This window comes from Protopterus annectens, chromosome 13.part0 (assembly GCF_019279795.1).
Source record: "Protopterus annectens isolate FY-2018-M chromosome 13.part0, PAN1.0, whole genome shotgun sequence".
In the NCBI taxonomy this organism is placed as follows: Eukaryota; Metazoa; Chordata; order Ceratodontiformes; family Protopteridae; genus Protopterus; species Protopterus annectens.
This window is the reverse complement of record NC_056747.1, coordinates 1,169,766,450-1,169,785,028: the sequence shown is the minus strand read 5'-3', so window position 1 is coordinate 1,169,785,028 and position 18,579 is coordinate 1,169,766,450. Positions and strand designations below refer to the sequence as shown.

At 41.0% G+C, this 18,579-nt stretch overlaps 1 protein-coding gene across 2 annotated transcripts in view; it reads right to left on the bottom strand.

Moving 5' to 3' along the window:
- The window catches only part of UBTF (upstream binding transcription factor), a gene marked incomplete at its 5' end in the record, with an annotated part of 198,277 nt that overhangs the window by 97,407 nt on the left and 82,291 nt on the right, over nt 1-18,579 (bottom strand). For both annotated transcript variants that reach the window (XM_044055172.1, XM_044055173.1), the window contains 1 exon segment: nt 12,465-12,575. In XM_044055172.1, the coding sequence (XP_043911107.1) occupies nt 12,465-12,575 (111 nt within the window).

The window sequence follows — 18,579 nt, the reverse complement described above, 5'->3', positions numbered from 1 at the left end:
TTCGGCGAAACACTTCACTAATAAGTACACTTTTTTTTTATTTTCGAAATTATGATAGTAAACCATAATTTAATGGTAGTTTTACTGCATGTTAGGCGTAAACACTGCTATTTTAAGATTATCAGAAATTGTACACAATAACTTAACGGTCGCCTCAAGATAAAAGCATCTCAATATGACTACAGACTTAAACAATGGGCTTTAGTTTGACAATGATGGAGTGAGACATCGACACCGCCATCTTAATGGAGTGCTTCAAGTGGGACATCAACCTGTTAAATATATTCTTATGAGAAGAATACAGAATGGGTGTCGCGTTTAACTGTGAATCACATGGGACTGACATTCTAACATGCAATCACAAATTTATTTATATATTTGACATTTGTTGACCGGGAAAGTTCAACTAGGACAGAACTATTTTCAGTGGAGGCACAGACATAAACGCTCCAGATGCATGTCTTTGGAATGTCGGAGGAAACCGCAGTACCTACAGGAAACCAATGTGAATGCAGGAAGGACATGCAGACTCCACAGAGTAGGCACCCCAGCTGAGAACTGAACCATAGAACCTCTTGCTGTGAGGTGGCGATGTTAACCACTGCATCACTCAAATAAAAGATTTCTTTTTTTCCCGTTAAAAAATCAAGATTAGAGTATCTCACTCTTCTGCCAGATAAACTAATTTATTTATTTGTCTTTGTTTACTGGGAAAGTCTGACTGGGTAATACCCGAGGCCCGGGGAGAAGAGCTCCATTTGCTTATTATGCATTATACTAAATTCCATTTAAATACAGTGTAGTTCATTTCTATTTACATTTATACACAAACAGTACTTACATTTACATTTATACACAAACAGTACTTACATTTATGCATTCTAAGATTTTACAGAGGTAAAAGTTACTAAAGAGAAAGCCCACATACAACATAGTGGATTGTACAGGCACCAGGTATGTATAAAAATTGTTTGTCATTACAGTGAAAGGTTGGGTATATTCTGTTTAAGAAGACTATGTGGAGAATATCATACGGTGAACACAGAGCATATACAGGACCAGGATGGGTTAAGATGTCATTTAAGCAGTGGTTTAAAACTACTGAGTTTGTCAGAGAGTTCTATTTGTGTGGGGATACTATCCCAGAATTTAGCACATTGGGAGTGGAGCAAGTCTCCTGCAAAATAATTTGACTTATTTGAAAGTAACAAAAATTTGTTACTAGAGTGGCAGTCTCTAGCTGGACAGTAGGTCTGTAATAAGTTTGTAGTACAGGCCATATTTCTGGATCATGAATGAATCTGTGTGCTGTAGTTAGTTGTGAATATATTAGGTAGTTGTGTAGTTCAAGACAGTTTAATTGCTTTAAATGTATGACAATAGTGGGTCTTATGAGGGAGATTGGTGGCAAATTTAGCTACTTTACTGTAGCGGAATGCAAATGTCTTTCTTTGAGTATTGTTTATGTTTGTTAGGATAGGAGCGGCGTATAAGACAGTCGGCAATAATAAGGTTGTGGCTTGAGTTTTTCTTGCAGTATCTGTACGGAATCCATTTATCCTATAAAGGGTGCCTAGTTTCTGGTGAGTAGATTTAATGGTGTGCAGTATACACCAGTCATATTTGAGTTTGTCATCTATTATAATGCCTAGAAGTTTACTGTGAGTTACAGTTTCAATGACAGTATTTGCTGACTTTATGGTAAAAAAAATACTTTTGATTTTAGCAACATTTTGAGGTGAAAAGCATGAACTTAGTCTTCCTGGGGTTGAGTAGGAGGTTTGATTCTTTGAGCCAGGTTTCTACTGAGGAGAAAGATTTTTAGGTAATGTCTTGGAGTTTATTTATTGTTGAGGCTGCACATATTAATGCTGAATTGCATCTGCATACTGATCTAAACTAGCATGATGAGTGGAGGTGTGGAGGTCATTAATAAATACATTAAACAGGACAGGACCCAGGATAGACCTCTGAGGAACACCTGTAGTAACTGGTTGAAAGGATGAGTAGGTTTGCTGCCATTTAACAGCTTGTTGCCTTCCAGACAGGTAACTAAGGAATCACAACAAGGAGTATTGTGAAAGTCCTACTGAGGCGAGTCAAATGAGCAGTTGCTGGTGCGAGACACTATCAAATGCCTTTGACAAGTCTAAGAACATGGTGGACACAAGCAAACCATTATTTCTATGCTGGATTATTATATTGGTAAAATGTAGTACAGCAGTAGTGATGCTGTGCTGGGGCCTATGATGGCTTAGTGGTTAACTGCTGTGACTATAGTATACAGGGTCCTGAGTTTGAGCCTTGCAGAGGCAGTTTATTTGGGGTTGGGAGGGTGGCCTAATGGTTAAGGTGTTTGCCTTACAAACACAAGGTGCATGGTTCGAGTCTCACAAGGGATAACTGGCTAGGCTTAAAATGTCTCGCAAGGGCAGTTAGCTTAGTACTAACCTATGAACCTAAAAGCCATGTTGTGTTATTTGAGGTTAGGTATTGCATCAATTGTATATGGATGCATTTCTCCAATACATTGGGAGTGGGTGGAATCGCTAACGATCTGCAGGTATTAAACTCTGTAGATGTGCCGCTTTTGTGCAGTGATAGGACGTAGATTTTTTTTTCCCGCAGTGATGGGACATATTTTTCTGTGCAGACCTACTAATCAGTATGGACACAGGGAAGGCAACTTCCTTATCAGCCAGGTAGGTACTGGACTAAAACTGAACAGCTGTGTATCTTTTTGACTGAACAGAGTAGAGAGAGGGGAGCAGATATATTAGTTTCTAAGAGAGAATACGGATTGTATAATGTAGGAATTAAACTGTGTGGGGTAAAGTCTGTTGTATTGTCTCTTTTTGGGGAGGGAGTGGTTGTCCTGCCAGGGTGGAACAGTTCATTTAATGACAATTAAAAATCGTTTGGGTAGTTTTTGTTTGTTTTCTAGGCTGGTTAGTATCTTTGTATATCCTGTTTGACATGGAGTTTTGCAAGTTTTATAAGGATGTCTAAATTGCTGGAAGGCATTTTGAGTTCTATTTTCATACCAAATTTTCCAGGCTTTATCCCCTTCTGTCATGATTATTTTTGTTTCTTTTGTCAGTCATGGCGCAGGGTTGGACTTTACTCTTATTACGTACTGGTGCTAGATTATTTAAGCTCTGTAAGAATATGTTATTAAAGTGTTCAACAGCAATATCTAGTGGCATTGTTCTAAGTACATTCCAGTTATATTGTTTTAGTGTTTTACTGAAAACATCTGTGCTGAAGTTGGTTACATTTCATATTTGATTATAAATATGTTTACCAAGGTTATGGCGAGTCCTAAAAACATATGTTGGTATGCGGTCACTTTATGCTATCTGAGAGGCAGACTACTTTTGTCAGTTTGTCTGGTTTGTCTGTAAGTCCAGTCTAATGTTGAGCAGCTCCCTCAAGTTTTACTGATTCTAGTAGGTGTTGGTTATTAACTGTCTGAAGTTGAACACATTTATAGATTCAGTGAGGGTAGTGGAATTAATGAGTTGCCAGTCTATACTTAAAGTTTCCAAGTATTATATCTTCATGGTTAATTTTTTGGGATATCCAACACAGGATGCTTTCAGCAGTATCAGTGTTACTCCCTGGTGGTCCACAAACTGCTGTTAAACATATAGTTCTCCTATTGTTTATTTTTAGGAGTGTTGTTAGAAGTTCAGCATTGTCAAATGTGGGTATTTCCTGTGGGTGTAAGGTGGTGGTCTGGGAATTTTTAACAGATGATTGCTACACCCCCTGCATGCTTGTTTCGCCCATCATGCCCCAGTATATTGTATCCTGAAGTGGGGGGGGGGTCTCATTATCCTTTATTTCTTTTTTTAACCAAATTTCAGTAGCTATGACTACATTAAGAGTGTATGTGCCAAGGCAGGCATGTACGTCATGGATTATAATGCACATACTTCTTAGGTTCATAATTAGTAAGGCGAGTTTGAGTTCTGTTTTTTGCTGAGATGTTATTACGTGACTGGTTTACTTTGGGGTTGGAAGTGACAGTTTTATGAATAGTGGGACTTGGGATGGGGTGAACATTTCCACTAATTTTTTAATTGATATCTTACAGAGGAAAGAGAGTGTGGCCAGTTATATTTTAGGCCTGGTTTGGTATTTGATAATAAACATAAGGAACATACTCTCAGGAGTGGCCCTAGGTCAACTGGTGCCCTAGGCAAAAGGGCTCCACGGCACCCCCCAACTCATTACCTGGTGCCCCCATCCTGGTCTACCTACACCAAATAAATACTGGAAAAGTGCCCCTGCTAGACCGGCACCCTAGGCGGCCGCCTAGTTGGCCTATGCCTAAGGCCGGCCATGCATACTCTACTAATCCACCCTTACCATAGCTGGGTGGAATTTTTAGTTAAAGCATACTCCCCATTCTATAGTTCCAACTTCCCAACTCCCTCCTAGGGAAGCTAACCACAGATTAATTATTATGGAATCTTACCTTACCTTATCTTTAGGCTAAGCTGCCTTCTTGCTCAGTCAATATCTTGCTGTTACTGATAGGTTTCTGCAGCTTTAGGTTCTCTTGCTCTAGCCCGCTCTGTTCGCCCTTTCGGCTCACTCCGCTCCCCTCCCTACCCCCAAATTCCACCTGCCCCCAATACTCCTATATTTATAGCCCATATATCCCCAAACCCCTCCACAACAGCCTATTACCATCCCTCAGTCATCAGACCCACTCCCACTTCCACTCCACACCCTCCACTTCACAACAATCTCCTCTGTACACCCCATCCACACCATGCAAGGCACACTAGGACTACTACTACTAACTCTCAGCACTCTAGCTTACACCACATCCATACACTCGAACATACCAACAAACACTACCTACCACATAACACACACACACACACACACACACACACACACACACACACACACACACACACACACACACACACACACACAACCTCACACACACAACCTCACACACACAACCTCACACACACACACAACCTCACACACACACACAACCTCACACACACACACAACCTCACACACACACACAACCTCACACACACACACAACCTCACACACACACACAACCTCACACAAATATAGTAATATGCTCCACACTATTAACAACTCATTACTCTACATACACAAAACAGCAACCACACTACCTCACAAAAGGTTAACAGTACCCAAAAAACACAGATATAGCCTATACCATAAAACTCACACTTCGTCTTCTCCTTTCAGCTTTTCCCGGTCAGAGGTCGCCACAGCGGATCATCTGTCCGCTCATGATTGGCAGTGGAGTTTTACAGTGTCGAGTTGCCAGCCCGGCGGCCAACCTTCGAAGGAAGGCACACACGTACTCATGCCTAGGGCCAATTTAAAGTGTCCAGTCCACCTACAGCATGTCTTTGGGATGTGGGAGGAAACCGGAACATCTGGAAGAAACCCACATGACCACAGGGAGGACATGCAGACTCCACACAGAAGGCACCCCAGCTGAGGATCAAACCAAAGAACCTCTTGCTGTGAGGCAACAACGCTAACCGCTGCACCACCGTGGCCGCCCACCATAAAAATCATACTATTCTTCAGAAAATGGCTACTAATCTCAGGGGACATACACCCCAACCCAGGTCCAAGCAACCCAATTCTATCCCAGAAGCACAAGTCAGACCTACTTATTATCAATATAAACACACGTAGCATATTCAACAAACTACATGACTTTCACGCATTCATATCCCACTACTCCCCAGACATACTAACCGTTACAGAGACCCGGTTAAAACCTGCCACACAAAACAATGAAATTCTTCCCCCAGGCTATAACAGCCTAAGGCAAGACAGAGGTACCAAAAAGGGAGGTGGAGTTGCAATCTCATTTAAAAATACACTCAACCTCCAACCACTAAAAATCCCACTTCCCAAATTCCAGAATGCAGAGACATTAGCCTCCATTATGTCCCTTAAAAACAAAAAGAGAATAAACATCCTCTGTAGTTATATTCCTCCAGGAAATAACTCACATATAACAGAAGAGATACTACAATGGGCCACAATCAACCTACCCCAAGAAACCATCCTGCTAGGCGACCTAAACTTAGACGGGCTAGCCTGCAACTCCAACAACCCCTCAAACCGTATTAACTTATTTGGATTCTCACAACTAATCCAAGAACCCACCAGAGTAGACAAAAAAATCCAATAGAACCTCCATTCTAGATTGGACACTAGTTAATATCCCCACAGAAAATTATCATGTGGGCTGCATACCTGATGCACTGAGTGACCACTGCCCCACATTCTTCCTTTGTAAACAGGCAAAAATACCCAAATCCATGCTATTCAAGGAGACTAGGGATGAGCACAAAGTCAATCCACAAACTCTTTCCAGCAACAGGACTGGAATCCACTAAAAACCTTTAGACCAGGCAGTTGATTTTTTTTAATACTACTTTTATGAATGTACTAAATATACTAGCTCCCATCAGGAAACTCAGGACTAAAGTTAACTATTCCCCATGGCTATAAAGGACAACAAAAGCCTTAATAGCCAGAGACAATGCCTGGAAAAACTGGAAAAATAACACTATCCAAGACAAACAGAAATATCAAGAACTACGAAATAAGGCCAAAACACAAACAAAAGTAGATAAACAGAACTACTACTTAGACATACAAAACAAGCACTCTAGAAACCCCCAAAAGTTCTGGCAGGCCATCAATACCCTTCTAAAACCGGGCAAAACCACCACCCCATCTCCAAACAACAATTCTGATAATGATAGCATAGCTTCAGAATTCAACCATTACTTCACAGAATCTATCCTCGCACTATCTATCCAACAAGTACACTAAAACCACCCGGACTGTAGAACAAACTAACATGCCCACCTTCACACTCTCACCTGTACCAACCTCTTCTGTTAATAAGCTACTCTCTAAACTAAAACCCACCACACTCGCAGCAGATTATTTACCCACAAAGTTTCTAAAATTAGCTGCAGAATCACTACCCTACCCTGTCTGAATTCTTATAAACCGCTCTATACAACAAACCTACGTACCCCATCTATGGAAAGTGTCACATATAATTCCCCTTTACAAAGGCGGAAACTCCTATGAACTATCAAACTACCGGCCAATTGCTATCTTGTCCCCCCTTTCTAAGCTTCTGGAGAAATGTATTCACACCCAGGTAATGCACTTCTTATCCTCACATAACCTCCTCTCCCCCACACATCATGGATTCCACCCAAACCATAGTACAACCACTGCTCTACTCTCCTTTACCAATCAGATTAACCATCTAAGAAACAACAAATTTGTCTCAGCCATATTCCTAGATCTATCAAAAGCATTTGATATGGTCTCGCATAACCTACTCTTAGACAATCTGTCAACCTTATCCTTTGCCCCTTCTACTTCTTCATCGTTTAGAAGCTCTGACAGAAAACAATCAGTTAAATGGCAAAGTACACCATCTCCTCTATTACCAACTACTATAGGCGTCCCACAAGGATCAATACTGGGTCCTCTACTATTCACCATTTTCACTAACAAACTATAAACTTCCACCCTGCATGCATCACTTACACAGTATGCAGACGACTCCACCTTAATCTGCTCAGCCCCATCCATAACCACTCTTCAAAAGCTCACCCAAGAATCCTTCTGCTCCGTGGAAGGATGGATTACCGATATCTGGCTCATTCTAACCCCTAGCAAGACAAAATCACTCCTTGTTACCCCCAATAAACCCAAATCCATACCTCCTACCTTTACTATCACCTCCAAAAACGGGACAATACAATTGCAAAATTCACTAACTCCACTTTTAGAAGTCATCACTGTCTTGCCCTGAAGCAACTACAGTGGTTAGAACTCCCTCAGCTAATTAGCTATCACCAATTAGTCCTCACCTTCAACATAAGGAACCCTCTGAAAACCCCAGCCCTAAACCAACTTCTAAACCAATATTCTGCAAATTGCCCTCTACGCCCATCCAACAAAACCCTGCTCTGCATAACCAAAGCCAATAACACTGCAGGGAAAAGTCTGTTCTCCCACACCATTGCTAGGGAATGGAATAATCTCCCCCAAAGTATCTCCTCTGCACCATCCATCTCACTTTTCAAGACATCACTAGTCACACCTCTTGCAATCATGGCTCTGTCCCTGTATCACATAAAATCTTTTCTGCTCTCCTCCTAACTTGCCACACCTCATCTCCTCACTACTTTCCGCAGCTATTCTGTACTACTCAAACACTCCCCATCAGGAACTACTATCCTACAAACTATTTCTCACACTATGACATATCTCCCGAATAGCATTATTTTCCAGATTCCATTCCTTCATTTTTATGCTTTCTACTACCAATACGGAATTCAAAGTTTTGCTATCTATATAACAAGCTTGGTCAAATCAAACTAAGGTACGAAAAATCTCCTTGACTGTACATATGCTACTGTATAGAAATTTTCTGTCATTTGTGGATTATGTGTTGTCATATAAAGACATGGAGCTCTGATTGTATATATGCCTCTGTACAGAATTTTTTTTGCCATTTGTTGTATTTGTACCATTACGTTATGGAGCTTTTCTCCCCGGGCCTCCGCTGTAAAAGGACCTTGTTCCAGTCGGACTTTCCCAGTAAACAAATGTAAAATAAAAAATAAAATAAATAAAAATAAAATTTGCATACTTAGTTTTGAGATATTTATAGATTAATAAATCAGATATGGTTTGTTTGTAGAGATAGGTTGTTATGGAGAAAGGCAGGCTGGGTAGATGTTGATACTCTTTCTGGGGATTGGTTGAAGAAGTCTTAAGAATTTAAATTAGGTGAATTTGATAATTGGTGATGAAAGCTAGTAGCGTGAGGAGGAATAGTTAAGGGCATATTATTTAACTTCATCTTTGCTGTAAATAAAGATTAGAAAACATTAGGAGGATTACTGGGGTTGGTTGTAGAGATGTAATTTGATAGTTATGGGGACAAAGATTAAAACAGTTTGAGAAAGAGTCCTGGGTGGTAAACAAGAGTGGGTGTTACTATTGGGAGAAATTCTATGGATTGTTTTTTTTCTGGAGGGAAGAGATGGTATTCGTTTGAGGAATATGTGGTTGGTGCTGTGGAAGGATAAACGTAGAGTAAGAGGACGTTGGCGGGAATTGGGGGTAGGATACAGGAGCGGAGTGAACCAGAGTGTTAGGCGAGAGCGAACGAAGCATGATGAAAACTTGGCAAAGCAAAAAAATGTCAGTGAGTTAAACAGCCACAAATCTGCTGAGACAGATAAGTAAAAGGAACAATGGAGTTTAAAAGGCCTCTGAGCTAGCAGATGAACTCTTGATTTTGTTGCTTTAGGAAACAGTTTTAGTAGGAGAGTTAGCCCAGTATCACCTTGACCTGACTAATGGTGATAACAGTAAAAAAAAAAAAAAAAAAATGCACTTGACTGTTTGAACAACTGTATAATGTAAGAAGGTTTCTATGGTTTCTAATAACTCCAACATCACCAGAAATAATAGGCGGGTAAAGGAGATGCAGAGGGCAAAGTCACGCTGAAGAAGAAAAAAGAAAAGATTTAAACGTGAAACACAGTCAGTTTCATATTTTACGATCACAGTTCTGAGTGGCAATTACAAACGCATTACATTTTGATCAAGTGATAATGGCTATTCAGAGTTAATTAGTTGCTTGAAAGTGTGATCAGTAAAACTCAGCAAAAAAGTCTTAAACTGTGCACCTGAACGTTTAATAGAAGCCTTGAAATGTGACTAACCTGTTTTAATAAGTGCTTCAATGATTTTTACCCAAGATTCTTAACCTTAAGATGGCTTAAGACCTAGACCCTCCAATCCTCCCATTAACCAATATACATTTCTTATCATCCCATGATAAGTAACCCTTGTGGGAGGTGGTCCCGCTCATCAGTGTAGGACAGGGGTCTGGAGTTTGAAACCGGCCTTCTGTTTGTCTGTCTGCCATATTCTTGATGGAAAAAAGACTAAGAACTTTTTTAAATTATACCCCACTAGAGACCAGGATGCATGTTAAGTAGGGGAGTGTACTAGAAGAGAACTTTCATGCCCATGTACTCCCCTACAGATAGCTTTAGGGGTACTCACCCTCCCTTGATGTACTACTATTCATGTATGTCTAGCCCTGACTTTCAACAGGGAATGCTCCTGTGTTGAAAATACCCCCCCTTCCTCCACCATTCATTCCCTCCCAAACAGAGCCAAACCTCTCCCAGCCACAATGCCACTTGAGTCAGGCTGCCAAGGTGAAGGTGCATCCATCTAATCAGACCAGACTTCCCTAGAATTTAAAGGCACATTAGAACGTCAGTGCCAGAATTAAAACATTAACTTCAGGAAATGAACCTTACAATCCAATCATAGCCTTCAAATACGGACCTTTAAAACGAACAGCGAATTTAAGTTGTGGGGTCAGTGATTTTACTCTGCTATCCAAAACTGAACTATCGAAGTACAGTACATAACAAACCAAACAAGGGGTTGGGAGGGTGGCCTAATGGTTAAGGTGTTTGCCTTACAAACACAAGGTGCAGGGTTTGAGTCTCACAAGGGATAATTGGCTAGGCTTACAATGGCTCACAAGGGCAGTTAGCCTAGTGCTAACCTATGAACTTTCTTACAGTCAGATAAGTGAAATTATATTATACATGTTTTTTTAAAGATCATAAAATCACCAACTTGCTGCAGTTTAACAAATTCTACACAGATAATGTCAGCAAACAAAACTGGTTTACACAGAAATGATAGATTCATTATAACAACAGACTCCAATATGCTTAAATATCACTATCAAATAAAGTAGCTACATTTTTTTAATGCACCATCATTTCAACTAAAGCAGACAGTAAGAATAGGCTAATTATACTTTCTGCTATCACAACTAAAAAAAAAATCTCTTCACCACATGGATCAAGATATATTTAGTGAGAAAAAGTATACAATCAGCAACACAAAAAAAGTCATCATTTCACTATATGAATAGTATTCTTTTAATAAAAACATGTACACGTTAGCAGGATAGATGAAGTAATGTTAGCCTGATTAGTTCAAACTACCATACAAGTTTCAATATGAAAAGAATTTTAACTCTTTTCCATTTTCATTCTATAGGCTCATATAGTTACTAGGTTATTCGACACAAGAACCATTTTATGCCTAGCCAAACTTACCGAAAATGTACCAGTATATTTCTGGCATGCATCAAACACCACCAAGGAATTTTACAGTTACAATACAGGCTTGTACACATCAAGTGTTCATATGCTGCCCCTATCAATTAGGAACTTGGATGCCAAACCTGAGATTTCTCATCCACTGGTCTAAGTTATGTCTGAAATACAGTTAGGGATTTTGAGCTATTCGACAATTCACAAAGCTGAAAAAGTCAGTCCACTCCAATGACTCTGCATTCATACCTGTATTTCAGGGAATAATTATTTGTTAGAAGGCAGCTCTGCTCATTGGCTGGCTGCCTGACTATCTCTACCCCTTCCTCGCTTTTAATCTTTTAACCACACACACACACACACACACACACACACACACACACACACACACACACACACACACACACACCCTTTTGGTCATGGCTCAAAGTCACGTTTTGGAAGCAAAAAGCAGCATAAGTACAGCTGAATGGGAGACAGACAGACACACCATCCTTCCCTAAGTAAGTACAGGTGAATGGGTGACCGATATACCACCATCCTTCCTAAGTAAGTATAGGTGAATGGGTGACAGAGAGACCACCAGCCTTCTCTAAGTACAGGTGAATGGGTGACAGACCGCCATCCTTCCCTAAGCGCTACTCCAATGCAGCAGCTCTGATGGCCACCTGGCAGCAGCAAAAAAAATAAATAAATAAAAAATAATACAGTAAGTGACAGTGGCCGTGTAGCAGGAGGGCCACTACTCTAACAATTTCCACCCCACTGCAAAAACCGTCTGGGTGACCACTACAAATTTTCTTCTCTTTTTGGCATGTAGCCAGACATAAGTGCACAGCTGTTCCCTGGCCACACTTCACCACCACTAATATCTGTGGGATGTCCCCCCTTCCCAAACACTAATGCCGAGTGTAATCTATTCTTCTCTCATGAAAAGAATGCTGTTTCCAGATACTCAGCCCTCCTGTACCCTTAATGACCTTCTGATGACCAAATCTACTCATGATCCTGTGGTCAGTGAAGTCCAATATGCAGAGTTTGAGCTCCAAAAATCCATGCCTATACCAGTCACACAGATTTACTGGGAAAGTACTCAGAATGACAATACCACCATGCAAACATTTTTTTTATACCCGTGAGACATTTTACCTCATTGAGTCTGCAGAATAGTAGGAAGCTCAATGATTCAGCAATTTCAGAGTGACATGGCAGTTGTCTTTACCATAGATCAACGTTACTTACTTCATAGCGTTTCTGGTCATCTGCAGCTTTCTTTATCCACATCATCTTCTCTTTTTTCTCCATGTTGTTCCATGTGATATCCATGCCTTTCAGAGCCTTTCCACGGTCGTTCTTAAAAAAATAAATACAAGAATAAGAAACCTTGCAATAAACTTTCTGCTGCAGTTTAACTCTTAGTGGTTAAGGTCATACAACTATGTAGAACCAGTAAAAAAGTAAGATTTATTCATCTAGCTAGTAACATTTAATTGTCTTTTAACAAACAAAACAAAAAAATACTTATGTCAGGATGCTAAAAATAAAGTATTGTCAAAAGGCCGTTTAAAGCCTAAATTAGCAAACATCATTTTTTAACTGGCGGTTAGATTATTTGATTTATAAAATTAAAAATTAATACTTCCATTCAAGACTAAAATGAATTGTGCCTTATCTATGAAATGACGGCATACCAAACACTTGGAATGGTATTTCAAAGAAAACTATTTGAAATGGCATTTGAATTATAATATAAAATGCATTTTTTGTGGAAGGACCCACCACATCAAACCACCATTTCACGCATAAGGCTGTTTTATTTGGCACTCTCCTATCTGTCTATTTACTGATTTAACACTTCTTAACAGGGCAAATGAAGTGATACGATGACATTTTCCAGCCATGACTCACGCCAACAGGCAGAAACAAACAGCCGAAAATGGCACATACGATGAATGATGAAGCTTTTTTTTCATCTTTCATTCATATCAGACAAGTACATCTGATATCACATTTTAACACCAGAAATTTCAAACAGATAGTGAATTTAACAAATATAGTGTTACATTACCAACACCGAACATACTACACTAATACAAAATACACTATACATTGCGAATACAAAATACAATAACTATATGGTATACAACATTGCGGCATCGGGAGTTGTGCACCGCCAAGATTTTATCAGAAAAGCCAATACAACCCTATTTAATATAATCAACTCTAAGGTCGCTGTACTTCAGTGTAAAGGAAGATTTTCCTTCCTTTACATCACCTTCGTCAAACAATACTGCATTTTAATTTCTGTGCTCCCACACCCTGACCATAAAAACCAACTCCGAAACTGCCAAACATCACGGCAAGTTACAATTATTTGTCAGCCTCTGCCCAACTGTACTGCTAAACTCATTCAAATGGGCTTTAATCAAATAAGCACAGATTTCATGACAATGGCAGACTATCTATGCAATTAAATACAGTTCCTACCCTTATTCCAAAGAAAAGTCCAGGGACTACTAGCCTAGTGGGACTAACCTAATCAACAATAGGATAAAAAATTGACTGCAGTATTACAGGTGTTTACCGCACTAGGCTGCAAAACTGTGGTGTTTCAGGATGTGCAAGTCTTGATGAAAACTAGTAGTAATCCAAGGGCAGAAACCAATGCTGCTCACAGGCAGACCACAGCTCGTTTGTCCTTTGTAAGCCTCCAGAAATACACTGCCATTCCAGGAAGCAGGCACATGTAATCAGAACCACCACTCCATTATTTCTGTTTCTGTGGCAAAAATAAAAGAAATCCTGACTAAGACCCAGATTATCAGAATTCAAACAGTTGCTCAGGGACTGGAAGAGACAAGACGGGGAAAATGGCAGTGAACAGACAACTCCATCTCACCCATCCCAGGGGCAGGGTGGTGATTCTGTTTGCCTGACTGCCAATAAGCAAGGAGAGGCTTGTATTTGCAAATGTATAGTCAACACCAGAGGTTTGAGCTCAGCTTTACCAAGAAGGGGCCAGCAGCTCTCGTAAGTGAATGTGGGATGGGGAGAACAAGTGTGAATATCAGCAAACAGCAGTGGGGTTAGGGCGTGGAAGAAATTCCCTCGTTGTCAGTTGTCCAAGATTGGTACAGCTCTATGTTGTACATCCTTTTGCATCACTGCCATCATATCTGCATCAAAGTTGCATATTTAGTAAATCAAACTTAAATCAAAGTTACATATTTAATAAAAACACAGAGGCATCAGGTGGATTAAATAGCCGCAGCCATGTGTTTGTCAATTACTGCCAATTACTTTTTCTAATAGAAGCCAGTTATTTTGAGATGTGCACAAGGCAGGAAAGTCAGGGAGGCCATTTCTTTATTGCACAGCACTGCCCTAAAACTACAGCACAACAGACGGCACTATCGATACCCGGCCCTTCTAATTCATCATGCCCACATCATAACAACTTTTTTCACAATTCTTCATAATTCCTCTGGGCTGCCTTACAATCTGCCAAGGAGCCATTGCCGGGCTGAGAAGTCCCCTGACAACTATCACTCAGGGCGGTCTGGCCTTTGGAAGGTCAAGCTAAAGAGTCCTGAGGACCCCCCCCCCATTTACCTAGGCCTCCCTTACCCTTCCTGCCTTCCGCCACAGGAGGGAGGAATATTCCTCCCTTCCGCCAAGCACATCTCACACTACTTTAAGTGTAGGTGCTTCAGTGCTAAACCCGCTTGCAAATCCTTATTAAAACCTGCATCCCACCTTCATACAAATTAACCCCATCCCCAATGTACCTGTCTGTCCACCAGACCCAAATGCCAGGGTGTGGAATGTACAATCCATTAATGTCCCTTAGCAACTTCTCTATGGTATTATTAATTCTCTGCCTCATTCTTACCACCACTTCAATGGACCTAGCCCCAGACTGCCTTCTTTTCTGTACCGCTTGTGACGAACAGATAATAGCCTGCAGCTACTGTACCTCTTGTACGATCAAACCAAATAGTTCCTTTAATGGATGCTGTCAAATATTACCCCCAAAGTGCAACACCATGGCTGGAGGAGGTTTACCACTTCTTGATGCTTGCTGTAATACTGCCCTAAGTTGATGCCACCATATTCCTGATAACCCAAACCAAACTGCCGCATATGAAACTCGATTTCCTCTTTGGAAGGATGAGACCACCCTGCCCTGGACCCAGTGATGGAGCCTCCGAATAAAGCATGACCAACTATCTAAATGTACTTTCGATCTGATGATGTGTGGGCTGAAACACAAAAAAAACAAACAGTTAGTCATTTAAACCTCACACAGCTTTTATTAGCATTGGACTTCAACTTGCCCAGCCTCCATGTCAGCCTGTGATGCCCATTGCGTGTGCATATGCAGCTGCTCCTATTGAACAGAATGTAATGTACATCTGTGTCTAAGCTGCTCAACTTAAGAGCCTCCCCTAAAACTGCCCAGACATGACACTGTGTAAGAGGATCATCTTGCTGATGACAAAAGAATGGACCATCTAACGTACCCTTATGTTTGTGGCACTCCAACATAGCAGTCAACTTCTATTCCAAAACTTTTTGGGGTAATTACTCTTACCCACTGACCCTTCCTTTCTTGATCCATTTTGGATTTAGCCGGATAAACCCAAATGTCTTCCTCAACACATGCCAAAGGCAAAACCAATAGTTGACCTTTCTTCTTGTTCAGTTGAATAATTTCTGCCTTTAACTGCCCCACAAAAAACATCAGTAAAGCAGCCCTAAATAGTGCTACTTCATATAAAGAAAAACAAAACTGGTAAATGGCAAGGCATAGTTTGCGTAGTATTGCTGGCCCTATGGGGTACATTTTGTCAAAAATCATGGGCATTTGCCTCCCCCAGCCTTTAAACACGGACCGTACTTGACATGAATTAGTTAAGTCCCTTAACACTAAAGCCTGATGAAACCAATTCAAGGCTGGTAAAACTCCAACCTCTTACCTTCCTTCATTACCGAACTGTAAGCCCGGATTTGGAGAGGTGGAATTGAGTACGCTGGTTCCCAGCCTCTGGATAATCTAGTCTGCAAAAATTGCTGTATGCATTTATTATAACTTACCCTTGCCCTTCCACGGAGGGCATTACACTCTAGCCACCATTCTTGTCTACCCAAAAAACCCTTAACTGATCTGGCACTCAGTCCGGAGAAGGTTTTGCATTTGGAGAGAGCAACTAGATTCATGGCCACTGTAAAAGAGAAAAGGGTGGGGTCTCTTAATGAATTATCAATGTCTGGTACCTACTTCTTGGGTCCTCCGCTTTACCCATTGCTACTGGTACCCCTAGCTCTTTACAGATTTGATTAAAGGGATCTACAGCTCACTGGCACTCCCCCATGTCTTTCCTCCCCACAAATAAAAATCATCCAAGTAATGAACAGTGTTGTCCTCCCCTAACCTGTGTGCCACCAACCAAAGCAAAAAGGTACTAAACTTTTCAAATCTAGCACAAGCAATCGAATGACCCACTGGCATGCATTTATCCATGTAATACTGAATTTCAAAAACCAAGCCTAACCAAGCCTAACCACCCCTGGTCTAAAAGTCTAAAAGCAGAATCTATATCTGCTTTTCACATAAGGTCCCCCTCACCCTTTCACTTTCCTAACAACTTCATCAATGAAGCATAAAGCCCCAAAGCCCCTTCATCACTTATGTAATCATTCAAAGATTTCCTGTCTGGATATGGCAGGTGATGACTGAAACATAATTCACCTGACTTCTTTGTTGGGGACTATGCCTGTAGGTGAAACATTGATTGCTCTTCTAGGTTGGTGAGGAAAAGTACAGTTGTGTACACTTACCATAAATGTAGATGTTAGAGTGTATTCACTGTTGCAGTCATTACACTTGGGTTATCCTGCTGGCAGGCTACTCTCAGTCGGCCTGAATTCCAAAGTCTAGGTACGGCGTCAGTTGCTGTCGCCTCTTCCCTGACGTCAGTGCGCCAGGGGTATGAAAGATGCAGCAGACGCCGTTTTCTTCAGTTTTTCTTGCCCCAGTTGTCAGGTGCCCCCAAAAGAGTAGGCTAAAAATATGCCAATAACACATGCATGCACCAAAATATATTATACCTTCATCTACAAGCAAATGCACCACATAGGTTGTACAGATTAGAGAAGTGCAGATAAGTTCCAGCAAAGATATGGGGGATGGTGGGTGGGTAACCTGGACTGCAACAGTGAATACACTCGAACATCTGCATTTATGGCAAGTGTACACAACTGTACTATGTTCTTCGTGTTTCACTGTTGCAGTCATTACACTTGGGTTGAATCCCAAAGCTATGGTGGGGAGGCTGGAGCTAAATAGCATTAGGAGCGGCTAGGAGGCCCTGCAGAACTGCAGTGGCAAAGCCAGCCCTGGATTTAGAGTAGAGTGGTAAATGATAGTGCTTTGTAAAGGTGTGAAATGAACTCCAGGTAGCAGCCTCTAAAATGTCTATGGTTGGTACTCCCCTGAGGAAGTGGCTGCTGCTCTAGTTGAATGTGGCCTAATGCCCTTAGGCACTGGCTTGCCATGTTGTGAATAGCAGAAATGAATGCAGTGGCCTATCCACTTTGAAATAGTCTGCTTTGAGATAGCCTTCCCTTGTGATCCTGCAGCATATGCCACTAGTAGTTGCTCTGTCTTTCTGAAAGCTTTGGTTCTGTTCAAGTAGAAGCGTAGCTGTCTGTGTATGTCCAAAGAATGCAGAATTCTCTCCCCCTTATTCTGTTGGTTTGGATAAAAAGTAGGCAGATGAATAGTTTGGTTAAGGGCCACACTGGACACTACCTTAGGCATAAATGTCAGGTTTGTTCTCAGACAAACCCTGTCTGGATAAAAAATGATAAAAGGTTCCACAGCCATGAGTGCCTGTATCTCTGACACTCGTCTTGCAGAGGTTATTGCTAGGAGCAGAGCTGTTTTCCAAGATAAAAACTTTATATCAGCTGTAGCGACTGGCTCAAAAGGAGGCAGGGTGAGTTTTTCCAAGACATAATTGAGGTCCCATGCAGGTATTGGTGATCTCCTTGGAGGCCTTAAGTTTTTGGCTCCTCTGAGGTACTGCCTTAAAGGATGTAAAAAGATAGGTGGCTCTGTATTGTAATGAGCCGAAATGGCACAGGCATGAATTTTAATTGAGGAAAAGGATAGGCCTTTGTCCAGCATCTCAGTTAAGTATTGCAAAATCTGAGGAATATTTGGTACAGCTATGTCAATTCCTTGTGCCTGGTTCCAGGCACAGAATCTCTTCCATTTTCCAGCGTAAGATTTTCTGGTACTAGGCCTTCTGGCCTCCAAAGTGACATCCATCACAGCTTTAGTGAGAGGTGC